A 17000-nucleotide genomic window follows, 5' to 3' on the forward strand; every position below is an offset into this window, starting at 1 on the left:
AGGGTGAGGAACTGTGGAGGTTCAGTGGAGGAAATTGCTGGTGTCTTTTATATAGAATGGCAGTTTACAGCTAGAAGTTGTTGGTCTTTGAGAGCAGTTGGGGCACAGTAACCGGCCACAATGGGGCGTCCTGAGGGGTGGATTTATGGACTTTAGGAAACATGTAGGAGAGTGGTAGGGATGAGGATAGAAATGGGGTCTGGGGAGAAGTTCTCGGATGGGCCTAAGATTTGAGGAGAGACTGGAGATCCTGCTGGATTTCTGGAATGGGGTCACTGTGGCAGGCTTCGTAGGTGGAAGTATCTGGCAGTTGGTGGAGTCCTTGTGCCAGGTAATCCTTGTGGTTCAAAATAACTGTGGTGGAGCCTTCATCCACTGGTAGGATTATAAGGTTGAGATCAGGTTTTAGATGGTGGACTGCAGTTCTTTCTGCAGATGTAAGGTTAGTTTGCATGTTGAGGGATTTGGGGAACGATGGTGAGGCAAGTTTCGAAGTTCAGAAATTCTGGAAAGTTAACGGGGTAATTTGGCAGGGGGAGGGGGGAGGCAGTGGGGGGTGAATCACAGTTGGATGGAGGAGTAAACTGAGTCAGACAGAGCTCAACATTGGTCTTTGATCGAGTCTGATTGATAGGGTTGGTGGCGAAAATGTGTTCCCACTGTAGGATCAGAAGAGTGAGAGAAGGTCCTTCACAAGTCCTGAATGATAAAATTTGGGAGTGGGGCAAAAGGTGAGGCCTTTGGAAAGGACTGATATTTCTGCGGGGCTAAGACTTGTGGAGGAAAGGTTTGTGACTGTTTTTTATGTCTGTTTAGGTTCGGGATTCTGTGTGGTGGTGGGAGTGAGTTTAGGAGGGTGGAGTAAGTGTAGTAGGACTGCGAGACAGGGTTTTTCACCTGTGAGGGGATGTGAGAGAGGTTTGGAGGTGGTTGTTAAAATGGATCCCTGCTGTGTATCCCTTCTAGCCAGAAGGCAATTCATCATATCACTGACAGGATCAGGAGGAGGAGGAGGAGGAGGAGGAGAGGAAGTAAATTGCTAGATTTTTTATTTGTTTGGGAAATTTGGCAGGAGTGAAATTGATCTACTTATGTGAATGGTAAGGCTGTGCACAAAGTCTGATGAAGAAAATGCTGCGGTACATAATAAACTGTGTATGATATCAGTTTAAAACTTGTGACATGTTTGGAAAAATAATGTGCTTTTGTCTGTAACATGATTTGTTTGCTTGATTCTGTTACAGTATTGTTACATTTATTTGATTGTATTGTCAAGCTATGAAATAATAAAATTCTGGTGACACGGAAATTAATTTTATATTGCCCAGAGTCTAGATCAATTCTTGAGTCACCGTGAAAAAAAGAAAAAGTTGTCCTAAGACATCAACCTTCATCAGAAACAGAACAAACACATACATTCTCTCTCTCTCTCTCTCTCTCTCTCTCTCTCTCTCTCTCTCACACACACACACACACACACACACACACACACACACGACTGTCCTCTTTGGGCAAAAAGGCCTGACTGCAGCGCTCACCGTCCCCCACCCCTACCCTGCCACATCTCTCCCTCCCCACCCCAGCCTCCTCCTTACCCCCACCCAGTTGCCTCTCCCATCATGCATTGTCACTGGTGCTCATAGTGCAGCTGCAGCTACTGTGGTATTTGAGTTGTATTTGCACTCTGTGTGTGTGTGTTTTGACAAAGGCCTTGTTGGCCGAAAGCTTATTTTGTGACAGTCATTTTGTGGTGCATTTCTGCAAGTCAGCATCTCCGCTGTATGGTGAGTAGCAACTATTCTTTTACAATATTGTCAAACAGGAAAGAATGTCTTTTAATTTGTTGTCTTTAAGAGAAAGTGGACCACCCTATTTTGTTTCAAATACGTCCGTTAATGACTTACTCCTCGAAGGCCTTTCACGTTTCAATAGGAAAACCAATTCCTCACAGTCATTGTACATGTTGTTGTTGTTGTTGTGGTCTTCAGTCCTGAGACTGGTTTGATGCAGCTCTCCATGCTACTCTATCCTGTGCAAGCTTTTTCATCTCCCAGTACCTACTGCAACCTACATCCTTCTGAATCTGCTTAGTGTATTCATCTCTTGGTCTCCCTCTACGATTTTTACCCTCCACGCTGCCCTCCAATACTAAATTGGTGATCCCTTGATGCCTCAGAACATGTCCTACCAACCGATCCCTTCTTCTGGTCAAGTTGTGCCACAAACTTCTCTTCTCCCCAATCCTATTCAATACTTCCTCATTAGTTACGTGATCTACCCATCTAATCTTCAGCATTCTTCTGTAGCACCACATTTCGAAAGCTTCTATTCTCTTCTTGTCCAAACTGGTTATCGTCCATGTTTCACTTCCATACATGGCTACACTCCATACGAATACTTTCAGAAATGACTTCCTGACACTTAAATCAATACTGGATGTTAACAAATTTCTCTTCTTCAGAAACGCTTTCCTTGCCATTGCCAGCCTACATTTTATATCTTCTCTACTTCGACCATCATCAGTTATTTTGCTCCCCAAATAGCAAAACTCCTTTACTACTTTAAGTGCCTCATTTCCTAATCTAATTCCCTCAGCATCACCCGACTTAATTAGACTACATTCCATTATCCTTGTTTTGCTTTTGTTGATGTTCATCTTATATCCTCCTTTCAAGACACTGTCCATTCCATTCAACTGCTCTTCCAAGTCCTTTGCTGTCTCTGACAGAATTACAATGTCATCGGCGAACCTCAAAGTTTTTATTTCTTCTCCATGAATTTTAATACCTACTCCGAATTTTTCTTTTGTTTCCTTTACTGCTTGCTCAATATACAGATTGAACAACATCGGGGAGAGGCTACAACCCTGTCTTACTCCCTTCCCAACCACTGCTTCCCTTTCATGTCCCTCGACTCTTATAACTGCCATCTGCTTTCTGTACAAATTGTAAATAGCCTTTCGCTCCCTGTATTTTACCCCTGCCACCTTTAGAATTTGGAAGAGAGTATTCCAGTCAACATTGTCAAAAGCTTTCTCTAAGTCTACAAATGCTAGAAATGTAGGTTTGCCTTTCCTTAATCTTTCTTCTAAGATAAGTCGTAAGGTCAGTATTGCCTCACGTGTTCCAATGTTTCTACGGAATCCAAACTGATCTTCCCCGAGGTTGGCCTCTACCAGTTTTTCCATTCGTCTGTAAAGAATTCGTGTTAGTATTTTGCAGCTGTGACTTATTAAGCTGATAGTTCGGTAATTTTCACATCTGTCAACACCTGCTTTCTTTGGGATTGGAATTATTATATTCTTCTTGAAGTCTGAGGGTATTTCGCCTGTTTCATACATCTTGCTCACCAGATGGTAGAGTTTTGTCAGGACTGGCTCTCCCACGGCCGTCAGTAGTTCCAATGGAATATTGTCTACTCCGGGGGCCTTGTTTCGACTCAGGTCTTTCAGTGCTCTGTCAAACTCTTCACGCAGTATCATATCTCCCATTTCATCTTCATTTACATCCTCTTCCATTTCCATAATATTGTCCTCAAGTACATTGCCCTTGTATAGGCCCTCTATATACTCCTTCCACCTTTCTGCTTTCCCTTCTTTGCTTAGAACTGGGTTTCCATCTGAGCTCTTGATATTCATACAAGTCGTTCTCTTATCTCCAAAGGTCTCTTTAATTTTCCTGTAGGCGGTATCTATCTTACCCCTAGTGAGATAGGCCTCTACATCCTTACATTTGTCCTCTAGCCATCCCTGCTTAGCCATTTTGCACTTCCTGTCGATCTCATTTTTGAGACGTTTGTATTCCTTTTTGCCTGTTTCACTTACTGCATTTTTATATTTCCTCCTTTCATCAATTAAATTCAATATTTCTTCTGTTACCCAAGGATTTCTACTAGCCCTCGTCTTTTTACCTACTTGATCCTCTGCTGCCTTCACTACTTCATCCCTCAAAGCTACCCATTCTTCTTCTACTGTATTTGTTTCCCCCATTCCTGTCAATTGCTCCCTTATGCTCTCCCTGAATCTCTGTACAACCTCCGGTTCTTTTAGTTTATCCAGGTCCCATCTCCTTAAATTCCCACCTTTTTGCAGCTTCTTCAGTTTTAATCTACAGGTCATAACCAATAGATTGTGGTCAGAGTCCACATCTGCCCCTGGAAATGTCTTACAATTTAAAACCTGGTTCCTAAATCTCTGTCTTACCATTATATAATCTATCTGATACCTTTTAGTATCTCCAGGGTTCTTCCATGTATACAACCTTCTTTCATGATTCTTAAACCAAGTGTTAGTTATGATTATGTTGTGCTCTGTGCAAAATTCTACCAGGCGGCTTCCTCTTTCATTTCTGTCCCCCAATCCATATTCACCTACTATGTTTCCTTCTCTCCCTTTTCCTACACTCGAATTCCAGTCACCCATGACTATTAAATTTTCGTCTCCCTTCACAATCTGAATAATTTCTTTTATTTCATCATACATTTCTTCAATTTCTTCGTCATCTGCAGAGCTAGTTGGCATATAAACTTGTACTACTGTAGTAGGTGTGGGCTTCGTATCTATCTTGGCCACAATAATGCGTTCACTATGCTGTTTGTAGTAGCTTACCCGCATTCCTATTTTCCTATTCATTATTAAACCTACTCCTGCATTACCCCTATCTGATTTTGTGTTTATAACCCTGTAGTCACCTGACCAGAAGTCTTGTTCCTCCTGCCACCGAACTTCACTAATTCCCACTATATCTAACTTCAACCTATCCATTTCCCTTTTTAAATTTTCTAACCTACCTGCCCGATTAAGGGATCTGACATTCCACGCTCCGATCCGTAGAATGCCGGTTTTCTTTCTCCTGATAACGACATCCTCTTGAGTAGTCCCCGCCCGGAGATCCGAATGGGGGACTATTTTACCTCCGGAATATTTTACCCAAGAGGACGCCATCATCATGTAATCATACAGTAAAGCTGCATGCCCTCGGGAAAAATTACGGCTGTAGTTTCCCCTTGCTTTCAGCCGTTCGCAGTACCAGCACAGCAAGGCCATTTTGGTTATTGTTACAAGGCCAGATCAGTCAATCATCCAGACTGTTGCCCTTGCAACTACTGAAAAGGCTGCTGCCCCTCTTCAGGAACCACACGTTTGTCTGGCCTCTCAACAGATACCCCTCCGTTGTGGTTGCACCTACGGTACGGCTATCTGTATCGCTGAGGCACGCAAGCCTCCCCACCAACGGCAAGGTCCATGGTTCATGGGGGGAGGGTCATTGTACATATCACAAAACAATGTCAGAGTAGGTTGTTGCAGGTCGACACAAAATACTAGTCTCAGACACTTTGCTATGCTGAACTTCAGTTAATTACTCACTCTTTCAGGTTTGCAAAATAAATGTTTCAGTGCAGAGAAACTGTAGAAAAACCTTCGAGTAATTTGTGTCAACTGGAATGACTTTGTTTTTGAATGTTTTATGAACTTCTCCCCAGTCATCACATTTATAAACTCTCTGGGCAACATGCTGTGTACAACCTGAAGAGAGCTGTGTTCAATGCATTTGAAATGAACCGACTTCAACGCGTACAACCAAAATCCCACTAACATCCAGTTCTCGTTTTGTCTGCAACAACTGCCCAAATACGTTATTACTACTTCATCTTTGATGTCATTGTTTTCAAAATATATCTTTATACAATTTGCTACTTCATCTGGTCCTCTTTTAGATACTGGTTCATTCTAGTGGAAAAAATGCCTCCAATGAGCTACAGAGGAATGGGCTCTGAAATTGTTGACTATATTTTATACCCGTTAAACATTTACCCTATCCTCAGTTTAGGTGTAGTGTCTGTTGCTTATTGAATGTGATTATGTGAAAATTATTACCTTGTTTTGTTACTATAATTGTTTCTTGTATTGCCAGCATTTGAAATGCATTTCTGAATGTTTTGACAGGAAATGATGTGGCAGCCAATGTGACTTGGCCTTTATTCGGTGCCTTCCGTTGTTTGGCACTTGCTTCCACTTCATTACCATCACATGTTAGCAGTCATGTTTAAGAGCCTTCAGTTTTCACATCTGTTATCTTTGAAATAAATTCAGTGCAATTCAAACCAATTTATAACAAAATTCCCATTTGTATGGCACTTTCTTCGTTCAATATCACCACGTGTTTGTGTTTTGTTTTAACAGCCTTTTGTCCTGTATTTTCCGTACTCTGCCTATTACACTGTGCATTTAAATTAAATTTGTTTCTTAGCTCGCGCTTTGACTATTGTTAGAGTATTTTAATGGTAACTTTACATCCCCACCTCTGACCCAGGGTGCATCCTGCAGCACTTCTTCCTTCTGCAATAATTCAATACAGGGCATTGTTTTTCATTAGGCCAAGGTTAGATAGTCTGGACCTTACATTTTTAAAGGCATAGCTGTAACTACCAAATCAGAGCCAAGACTATCCAGGCTGCAGCCCCAATCTTTAAGTACGCAAATTCGTGGGAAGTATGCAAGATAGCGGTTTCTATATTTAATATAACAACTAATGTAGCAAACTTTCAATATAACCACCAATATCGCCTCAAATGCGTTAATATACGTAAATAATTAGTTTCGCACCATTTGCTGCTCCAAAACCTTTAATAATTTGCAGGAACCACAATATTATGGTGTGGATATTGCAATATTGTCTGAGGGAGCATCATTTTTTGCCCATCTTAGATGCACTTTCAGTCAGGCCTTACTGTCTAAAGAGGACAGTTACGGTGTGTGTGCAAGGACGTAGTCCGGAAACTGGATAGTTCTAGCATACTTTTTCACTGTGTCTGCCTGTGACTCGACCCCTCCATTACGTGGAAAGTAAGAATCTATCTTTTTCCTGTGGTTAACAATGCAGGAAAAGATAGACTGCCACTTACTGTAAAGATGATGTGTTAGTTGCAGACAGGCACAGGCCGAGCTGCTGGAGGTGGTGGTGAGGCGTACGTGAGAGGTGCTTGTGAACGTGCGTGGTGTCTGTTTCTCTTTTGCTGATGAAGGCTGTGGCTGAAAGTTTTGTGTAAGTGTCTTTTAACTGTGCCTGTCTGCAACTTGATGTGTCTTCTATACGGTAAGTAGTGATCTCTCCTTTCCTGCATAGCTGATATCCCTATCTGAAGTTTCCATTGTTTGACCTTCCCTGTTGTTGTTATTCCCTCCTGGACTTTCTATTATTTGAGATTCTGTATTGAGATTGTATACTTCTTTATAGCAAAAATTGTTAATATAAATCTTAGTGTAAAAAACTGAAAAAATTGGGACATCCTAAATTTGTATTTTGTAGAGGTTTTTCAGTAATGTTTTGTTAATTCAACCAGCAAGTATTCTGTGTTAACTCTGTGCTAACCTGTGTTAAGTGCACTCAGTTTGCAAGTAAGCTATGTTAACGACCCATTGACGAACTTTTAAGAATTAAAAGTTTGGGTAGAATTTACCATAAGTATGTCTTTATAGTAGATGCATGTGAAAAAATGATTTATCTGGAAACAAAAATCACATTGGTTGTACACAGAACGCCGGCCGGGGTGGCCGAGTGGTTCTAAGCACTTCAGTCTGGAACCGCGCAACCGCTACGGTCGCGTCACAGGTTCGAATCCTGCCTCGGGCGTGGATGTGTGTGATGTCCTTAGGTTAGTTAGGTTTAAGTAGTTCTAAGTTCTGGGGGACTGATGACCTCAGATGTTAAGTCCCATAGTGCTCAGAGCCATTTTCTTTTTTTTTGTACACGGAACATATTATTTATGAGATTTTCTTCAAACTTCACTGTGTGCTTCCTCAAAACGACCATCTTTTCCCAAACCATTGTTTGGAGTCGAGGTCTACATAAGTGTGTGGTCTTGTGTGCTGGCTGTAGACCGATTCTTTACGGGTGATGCAGGGACTGTCACTGTTTGGTTTTCCTTTTATGGTAATTACATTTTGCATGATAGGCAGTCAAATGAAAATGAGGCAGATTGGAAAAAAGTTAGTAAACTGTTTATTACTTCAAAAGTAATTGCCATAACTGATGACACTTTTATCCCACTGTGAGACGAGAGGGTCAGTGTCTTCACGGAAAAACGTTTTCAGGTACCTATCAAACTGTGATTGTTCTCGGGTGTGCACCTCTTAGTCCAAAGGAAATTGACAGCCACAAATGTCTTTCTTCGTGGCTCCAAAAATATGGAATCGCATGGGGAGTACAGAGGATGTGTAAGGGATTGCCAGCGAAACTTCTGCAGCGTGGTTGAAACGACCTCGGCAGAATGTGGGTCATTACGTGTGACTGTTGATTTGCTTCAGATGAAGAGGTCACACCTGGCTGTAGTCGTACTTCCTTAGGCAACCGCCGACATTTGTCCACGAAGGCATTGACTGTCACGTCTCTCAGCGGGAGAAATGTATTAACAGTTATGATGATTACTTTTGAAATACTCAATAGTTTACTTACTTTTTCCATCTGTCTTTTGTTTTACTGCCCATTATAGTATGTCAGTATGTGGAATGGATAGAATTTCAATTTTTCTAAATGGTTTTCTGCACGAAGGAATATGGCGAAACTGCAGTTCGTCCGTGAAACAGATAGCTTATAAAACTCATGTATGGCTCACACTGGAATAATGACAAAATGTCTACATCACAGCACACTAACAGGCAACATTGGGCTTATACAGTGAAGGGGGCTTCGAATGGCTGTAGGCACGTTTGACTGGTGACAGAGTAAAACAGACGTACAGAAAAATCTCGTCCGATTGACACTCGGTGAAAGACACGGTACATTTCGCTACAACCTACTGTGAGAGGATGTCGAGAACTGCCATTCTGGACAGCATCTACAAATATTCTTCTGCTTCCCACATATCTTTCCCTATCTAAATAATATAGGGAAATAGTCCACACGGAGATGTACGAGCACTTGGTCTTCCTGTGTTCTGTCTGTGGAACAGAAGTAATCTTAGTATATAGTGCAGTAGAAAGTGCCATGTGCCATGTAGTTCATAGTCATCCGTGGAATGTGGCTGTATGTGTAAGAATTACTTAAAAACTCAAAGAAGCTGTTTTCAGGGGTGTAACTGGATCTTTTCACAGAAACCTCTATTGACATTTACATAAATAATCTGCGAACCACTGTGAAGTGCATGACAGGATACTACAAATTGTACCAGTTATTGGGACTTCTTGTTCCATTTGTGTACAAGTAGGGAGAGCAGGAAGGGTAATTGGTTAAACACCTCTGTGCACACTGTAATTAATCAAATCTTGTCTTTGCAGTTCCTACAAGAGCGATGTGTAGGGCGTTGTAGTACATTCCTAAAGTCTTGAGACTTTGTAGATACGTTCTTGTGGGGTAATTATCAAATCTCTTCATGCACCTGGAAAGTCAAGTTGTTCAACATTTATGTGAGACTCTTATGACGAGTCAGGGGAATATTTGTATACGTTCAGTTTCCTCAGACAGTCCTAGTTGGGACCGGCCCCACGCACTTGTATAGTATTCGAAAGTAGGTCACATCAATGATTTGTAAGCACTCCTATGTCAGTGATCCCATTCCACCAGTGTCCTGCCAATGAACTGATGTGTTGGCTGGCCTGACCGTATGTGATTGCTCTGTTTCATGTCCTTACAAATTCTTACATCCAGTTATTTATATAGGTTGACTAATTGCAGTTGTCTCATTGATATTGCACTTATAGGATACTATGATTTTCCATTTTGTGAAATATGTAATATTTGTGCGGCTAATTTAAGGCAGTACTTCATTGTCAATAACTGCACAATCTGGGAAATGTCTGAGGTCGCTATTAATATTGTTACATTGCAGTGCCATAATTAACCTCTACTGTTGATAGATCTGTTCTAGTAACAAATACATTCTCGCTTGAATTTGTGTATGCAAGTGTAGATATTGTAATGAAATGATTATTAAATTGACACCCTAGCTGCAAACAGGTGTTGATATATCATTGGGGACATGTCGAAAGTGTGTGGTGTGCCCCAACCGGGACTAACCCGGGACCTCCCGCTTACACGGAGGATGCTCTATCCGTCTGAGCCACCGAGGGCACAGAGGATAGTGTACCTGCAGGGACTTATCCCTTGCACGCTCCCCGTGAGACCGACATTCCTGACGTGTCCACACCACCACATTTGTAGTGCACCTGAGCAGGAGATCCCGGGTTGCAGTCCCGGTCAGGACACACATTTTCAACATGTCCCCAATGATATATCAATGCCTGTTTGCAGCTAGGGTGTCGATCTAATTATCATTTCATTCTAAAGAAGCTGCACGGTATCTCTTCTTTCGGGAACAGATACTACCTTCATATATAGATATTGTAATGGTTTGTATTAAAGTTGAGCTTGTGTATTATGAAATTTAATTGCGTCATCTGATGTTTCAGGTAGCTGCGCCGATGAACGGAGAATTCGAACTGAGGGGGTAAGGTCTTATTCTGTTGTCCGCAGCTCGCAGTCGTGTGGTAGTGGTCTGGCTTCCCGCACCCGGGTTCCCGGGTTCAATTCCCGGCGGGGTCAGGGATTTTCTCTGCCTCGTGATGACTGGGTGTTGTGTGGTGTCCTTAGGTTAGTTAGGTTTAAGTAGTTCTAAGTTCTAGGGGACTGATGACCATAGATGTTAAGTCCCATAGTGCTCAGAGCCATTTGAACCATTTTTTTCTTATTCTGCTGTGAAAAGTCATCGTGATAGGTATACATCAGTACTCTTTAAATGAAATAAACTAATGTTTTCAGCAGATAGTGTTAATTCCATCTAGTGACATTTGAAATGTTACCAACATTCCAAGTTAATGGCGAAAAAACTCAATTTTCCTAACACCAAATGAAGGTAATATACTGACAGAGGAAAAAAATGCAAGACCGAAAAGTAATTAATACACAGTAATGAAATTTCAGGAATACGTGCGTGTAGCTAACACAGTTAAGTGGTTAACATTGCAAGATCACAGGTTAATGTAAGTGCAAGAAAAATCATTGTAAACGTGAAATGCTGGTATGTAATAACAGGTGTAACCTCCAGAATGTTGACTGTAAGTGCACAAATGTGAATGTATTATCTTGCACAGCTGCCAGATGTTAGTTTGTGGGATGGAGTTCCACGTCTGTTGCACGTGGCCGGTCAATACGGGGACAGTTAACGTCAGTCGGGGACGATGCTGGAGATGTCGTCCGGTGACGTGTCCTGTGCGTTCGGTTGGAGACAGATCCGGTGACAAAGCAGGCCGAGGCAACGTGTCGACAGTCTGTAGAGTGTGTCGGGTTACGACAGTGGTTTGTGGGCGATCGTTATCCTGTTGGAAAACACTTCCTAGAATGACAGCATAACAGATAGAATTAACAGATCGGCGCACAGATTTGCAGTCAGGGTGCGCAGGATAATCACGAAAGCTGTCCTGCTGTCATACACTGGCAGTGAGACGCAACTGACCTTCATCCTGCCCACCCACCAGCTCTCAGTTGACACCACTAAACTTGCAGAGGCTGGTAGTTTGGGGTCAGTGGAAGACACGCTACTGGGCGTCTGGCTCAGAGCTGTCCTTGAAGTAACTGATTTGTAACACTTTTTTGTTTCACTGTGGTGCCAACTGCTGTTCAAATGGCTACTGCAAATCCAATACGATACACCAGAGCCAATTGCCGAACACGGTGGTCTTCCCTCGCAGTAGCGTCGTACGGCTGCCCGGAACCTGGACTTCTTGCGACCGCACGTTCCCGTGACTACCGCTGCCAGCAGTCGTGTACAGTGGCTGCATTCCTGCCGAGTCTTTCTGCAGTGTGGCAGGAGGAACATCCACCTTCTTATAGTCCTATTATCTGACCTTATTTAAACTCAGTGAAATGTTAATAATGGCATCTTTGTCACCTTAAAGACATTCTCGACTAGCATCAGTTCACCACGTCCAGTGTCAAAGGTGACTTAGGCTCACGACCGTTGCAGTGTATATTTGAAGCAAACTGGATTTCCGTCCTCATAGTGGCACTTATAGTGACATTCTTGTGCAACTAGCATGAAATTTGAGTAGACATTGTCTTTCAGGTGTAGAAACGTGCCTACCAACTTTTACTTATGCCGCACAACTCCTCCTTCGTGTCGAGGTTTATTTTCCATCGGTGTATTTTACTACTTCATTTGCTCAAGTTACGTGTTTTTCCACCTTCATTATTGTGAATTATATTGTTGTCACAGCAAAAAATACTAACGCGAATTCTGTACAGACGAATGGAAAAACTGATCGAAGCCGAACTCGGGGAAGATCAGTTTGGATTCCGTAGAAATGTTGGAACACGTGAAGCAATACTGACCCTACGACTTATCTTAGAAGAAAGATTAAGGAAAGGCAAACCTACGTTTCTAGCATTTGTAGACTTAGAGAAAGCTTTTGACAATGTTGTCTGGAATACTCTCTTTCAAATTCTGAAGGTGGCAGGGGTAAAATACAGGGAGCAAAAGGCTATTTACAATTTGTACAGAAACCAGATAGTGGTTATAAGAGTCGAGGAGCACGAAAGGGGAGCAGTGGATGGGAAGGGAGTGAGACAGGTTTGTAGCCTCTCCCCGATGTTATTCAATCTGTATAGTGAGCAAGCAGTGAAGGAAACAAAAGAAAAATTCAGAGTAGGTATTAAAATCCATGGAGAAGAAATAAAAACTTTGAGGTTCGCTGATGACATTGTAATTCTGTCAGAGACAGCAAAGGACTTGGAAGAGCAGTTGAACAGAATGGACACTGTCTTGAAAGGAGGGTATAAGATGAACACCAACAAAAGCAAAACGAGGACAATGGAATGTAGTCGAATTAAGTCGGGTCATGCAGAGGGAATTAGATTAGGAAATGAGACACTTACAGTAGTAAAGGAGTTTTGCTATTTGGGGAGCAAAATAACTGACAATGGTCGAAGTAGGGAGGATATAAAATGTAGACTGGCAATGGCAAGGAAAGCGTTTCTGAAGAAGAAAAATTTGTTAACATCGAGTACAGATTTAAATGTCAGGAAGTCGTTCTTGAAAGTATTTGTATGGAGTGTAGCCGTGTATGGTAGTGAAATGTGGACGATAAATAGTTTAGACAAGAAGAGAATAGAAGCTTTTGAAATGTGGTGCTACAGAAGAATGCTGAAGATTAGATGGGTAGATCACATAACTAATGAGGAGGTATTGAATAGAATTGGGGAGAAGAGGAGTTTGGTCCACAACTTGACTAGAAGAAGGGATCGGTTGGTATGGCATGTTCTGTGGCATCAAGGGATCACCAATTTAGTATTGGAGGGCAGCGTGGAGGGTAAAAATTGTAGAGGGAGACCGAGAGGTGAATACACTAAGCAGATTCAGAAGGATGTAGGTTGCAGTAGGTACTGGGAGATGAAGAAGCTTGCACAGGATAGAGTAGCAGGGAGAGCTGCATCAAACCAGTCGCATGACTGAAGACCACAACAACAACAACAACAACAACAACAACAACAACATTGTCGAATACAGAAATAAATTATGTTTTATCCATTGTAGTGTGACATATCCATTAAGCCACAGTGTCTCTTGGAATCTCTCTGTCATAGAATCTCCATTATCTCATTGCCCTATTAACTAAAATAAACTGGCCCTCTCTACAGTCATCCCTGTTAAATGTCCAGAAACTTCCTCAGACTGAACAAAGCGTAGGTTGGAGACTGTGATTTGACAGCTTCTTCATTACCTTTCACTAATGCAGAATTTGCATCGCACGACCTCAGCAGGAGGTCAGTACCTGCCTGGCAGCACTATTGCTGCAGTGGTCGCACGCTGTGGCTCAGGTGGTGACATTGCAGCACTTCAGTGGCCACTGCAATAGCAGTTGTGACTTGAGCTTTTTCCCCCTCCTGTGTAACAAGATAAGTGGGTGTTAATTAGATAATCACAAATACGAGGTGCTGCCCAAGATATCTGAGAATTTCAGTGTAAAAATCAGGAAACTAGACACAAGTCTTCTGTCACATTCAAAGTCGTCAGCTCAGGCCTGTGTCCAATGATCACAGCATTGTTTGCATATTTATAAGCACTCCTGTAGGTCTGCAGGGTAAAGGATGTTCAGGACCCATTGGGACTCTAATTCGATGTCTTCAATTCAGCCGAAGTGTTGCCATTTAAATGCGATTTTACTCTCGGGGAACAGTTTGAAGGCACACGGGGCAACATCTTGCACGTATTGAGGGTGGGGGACTGTTCCCGTGACGTTTTTGACCGGGAATTCCTTCACAGTGAATGAGGTATACCCGAGTGCATTGTCACGATGCACTGACCAGTCTTTCCTTTTCCGCAACTCGGGCCATTTGCGCTGAACATTTTCCACAGTTCCCTCAAAACCTCGCAGTACGACTGTCTGTTGACAGTCTATGTGGAACAAAACTCCTTATGCACTATTCCCCGAATGTCAAAACAAAAATGATCAGAATTGACAGTATGTTGCTGCAAACTTGTCGAGCTTTTTCCGGCCTCAGAAAAGGTGGTGTTTTCCATTGTGACGATTGCTGCTTCTCTTCAGAGTAGAGCCGAGATTTGTCACCTGCGGAGGTTTCATTGGTCAATACTGAGAAGGTGAGGGACAAACATGGCTACAGTTCATATAGCGTTCTAGCTATTGAATGAAATGTACCATACAACAGCCCAAGTGTGTTACAAACATCACGAATTATCTGCCTTAGGTCTTTGTGAATCACATCACACGCTTTTACGATCATTTCTACTGTTGTACATCTCGAGACTGTGTTCATTATCTTCCGCAGACTCTCGGCCTCCCTCGAAGCTCTCGAACCACTCAAATGTGTTTGCTTCACTCGGTGCACTCTGACCGAATGCCTCTGACGGGATGCTGTGAGTTCCAGCTGCAGTTTTCTTCAGCTTGAAACAAAATTTGATACAAATCAGTTGCTCCTTCACTTTATTTGTTTCACAATTCTCAGAAGCACTGAAACACATGCAGACATACACACCAGCACCCCGTAACTGCGTGCACCAAAGATGACGCAACTTCGTGCCGCAGTAACCGAAATGTGTACCTCGGGACATCTAGTGACAGAATGTCGTACTGCTACTGGTCTGACTGGTGCAATGAAATTCTCAAATATTTTGGGTAGTACCTCATATCGATACTACTCTGTCTCACCAAAAATGCCTAAACACAGTTTGCACAATTTTCTGTTCACTAGCACGGAAATGAAGTTTAATCACGACTCGGGTGGAGTTTAAAGAGACATCCTCTTTGTCGGAATGGAAAATTTAATTAATAAATTCGGAGACGGGATTGTGGCTGGTACTAACCGTAGAGGGGCAAAACGTATAGTGCTGCCAATAGACAAATACGAAAGTGGCAGCATTATCACAACTCTCAGAACTTTGTTCCTCGCTTGGGGAGGAAGCGCAATAAGTTGAGAAAGATTGGAAAGGACGGACAAGGGTGAGCAGAGATGAAGGGGGGACAATCAGTTGTTCAGTTGCTGATACTTTCTGCAGCCTGCTTGTTAACGTTGGGAGGACCCTCGGTTTGATAACTGTCACTGTCTAAGATGTATACAAAGTAAGAATTAATGAATAACCACTCCAGTCACTAAAAACTCTTTGTTTTAGTCCATGACCAGATTTGCCTTCAATATTGGTGCCATTTTTCAGTGGATATGTAAATTCTGCTGTTGTGAGAAAAACTAATCAGTATAAAATCCAAAACTGGTTCTGGACTAAAGAACATCATTTGAGCAGCTGGAGTGGTTATTCATTAATTCAGTATGCAGTGGCAGAGGAGAAAAGCATTTCAAACAGAGAGAAACTAATAACGAATTGCGAAGATCTGGCACCGTGTATTTTGGTCGACATTTTGTTATGAAGTTCCAACTTTTTTATTTTTAAGTCTGTAGTGTGCGAGTCACCTCATCTCTGCAGAACTTCTGCACCTTACAGCCACTCGAACTCGCTTACCGTATTTGTGTATTCGTCTCCCTCTGCAATTTTTACCCATCACACTTCCCTCCATTTCAAAATTGGCAATTCCCCACAAGTTTAATTTATTTCCAGTTAGGTTCTGTACCACTTCGTTAGTTGTTTCTCCTGTTCGTATAACATTCGTGCACCGTTCTTCTGTAGTACAACATTTTGAAAGCTTCTATTCACTCACCATCTGAAATGGGTACTGTCCACATTTCACTTTTGTACAGTGCTACACTCCTGGCTGGCGGTAGCCAAACTGCAACCCGAATCGAGTTTTTTATAATAATATCTATCTAGCAGTTAACAGCTGAATCCAGAAACACCAGCTAACATTAAGAGCTTCTTAAGAGTGTAGCTTTCCTGCCGAATAACAAACAAAAATAGTTAGAGAGACAGTAAAATTTTAAGAGACACTTAATTTTAATTAATGTCGGTGATTTCAGTCATAGTGCAAAGTAAAGTTGGCTGCTTACCTGAGGGGCAGAGGAGTAATTAGTGCTGCACTGCAGGGTTAGACAATGTAAGAGAGGGAATATTTTGTCATTTCTCTTCCACATGTGTGTGAACGACTCGTACTGATCGCCTGCAGTGATATAAATTTTGACACAGAAGCAATACAGATTCGTAAGTGCACATTACAGAGACCATTATCTTCAAATGTGGAACAATCACAGTTACTGTTATTAATCAGTTTTGGTCGAAATTCGACAGTTTTGGATCAAACTTTGCTGTTAAATGTTTCGTGCCCAAAGCATCTGAAAAAATTACCTAGCGTGAGGTGAAGGATATGCCGACATCCTCAGAACCTCTCTGATGGTGACTCTGTGATTTTCCAGAACCGTGTACTTTACTTCTTCCACATTTTCGTCAGTAATTGATGTGCTAGGGCATCCGGGATGGTCGTCATCTTCAACATCTTGCCCCTCCTCAAAACGTTCGTACCACTGGTAAACTCTTGTCTTACTTGCAGTACATTCTTCAAAAATCACAGTCGACATTAAAATTGTGGTAATGCACTTTATTCCATT

General features: G+C 42.1%; 1 protein-coding gene across 5 annotated transcripts in view; it reads left to right on the forward strand.

The window, feature by feature from the left end:
- LOC126426776 (uncharacterized) overlaps nucleotides 1-17000 on the forward strand; it is a 156069-nt gene that overhangs the window by 122831 nt on the left and 16238 nt on the right. For all 5 annotated transcript variants that reach the window (XM_050088772.1, XM_050088771.1, XM_050088769.1 and 2 more), the window contains one exon: nucleotides 10406-10443. In XM_050088772.1, coding sequence (XP_049944729.1) covers nucleotides 10406-10443 — 38 coding nt within the window. The remainder of the gene's footprint in view (nucleotides 1-10405; nucleotides 10444-17000) is intronic.

This window comes from Schistocerca serialis, chromosome 11 (genome assembly GCF_023864345.2).
Source record: "Schistocerca serialis cubense isolate TAMUIC-IGC-003099 chromosome 11, iqSchSeri2.2, whole genome shotgun sequence".
NCBI lineage: Eukaryota > Metazoa > Arthropoda > Insecta > Orthoptera > Acrididae > Schistocerca > Schistocerca serialis.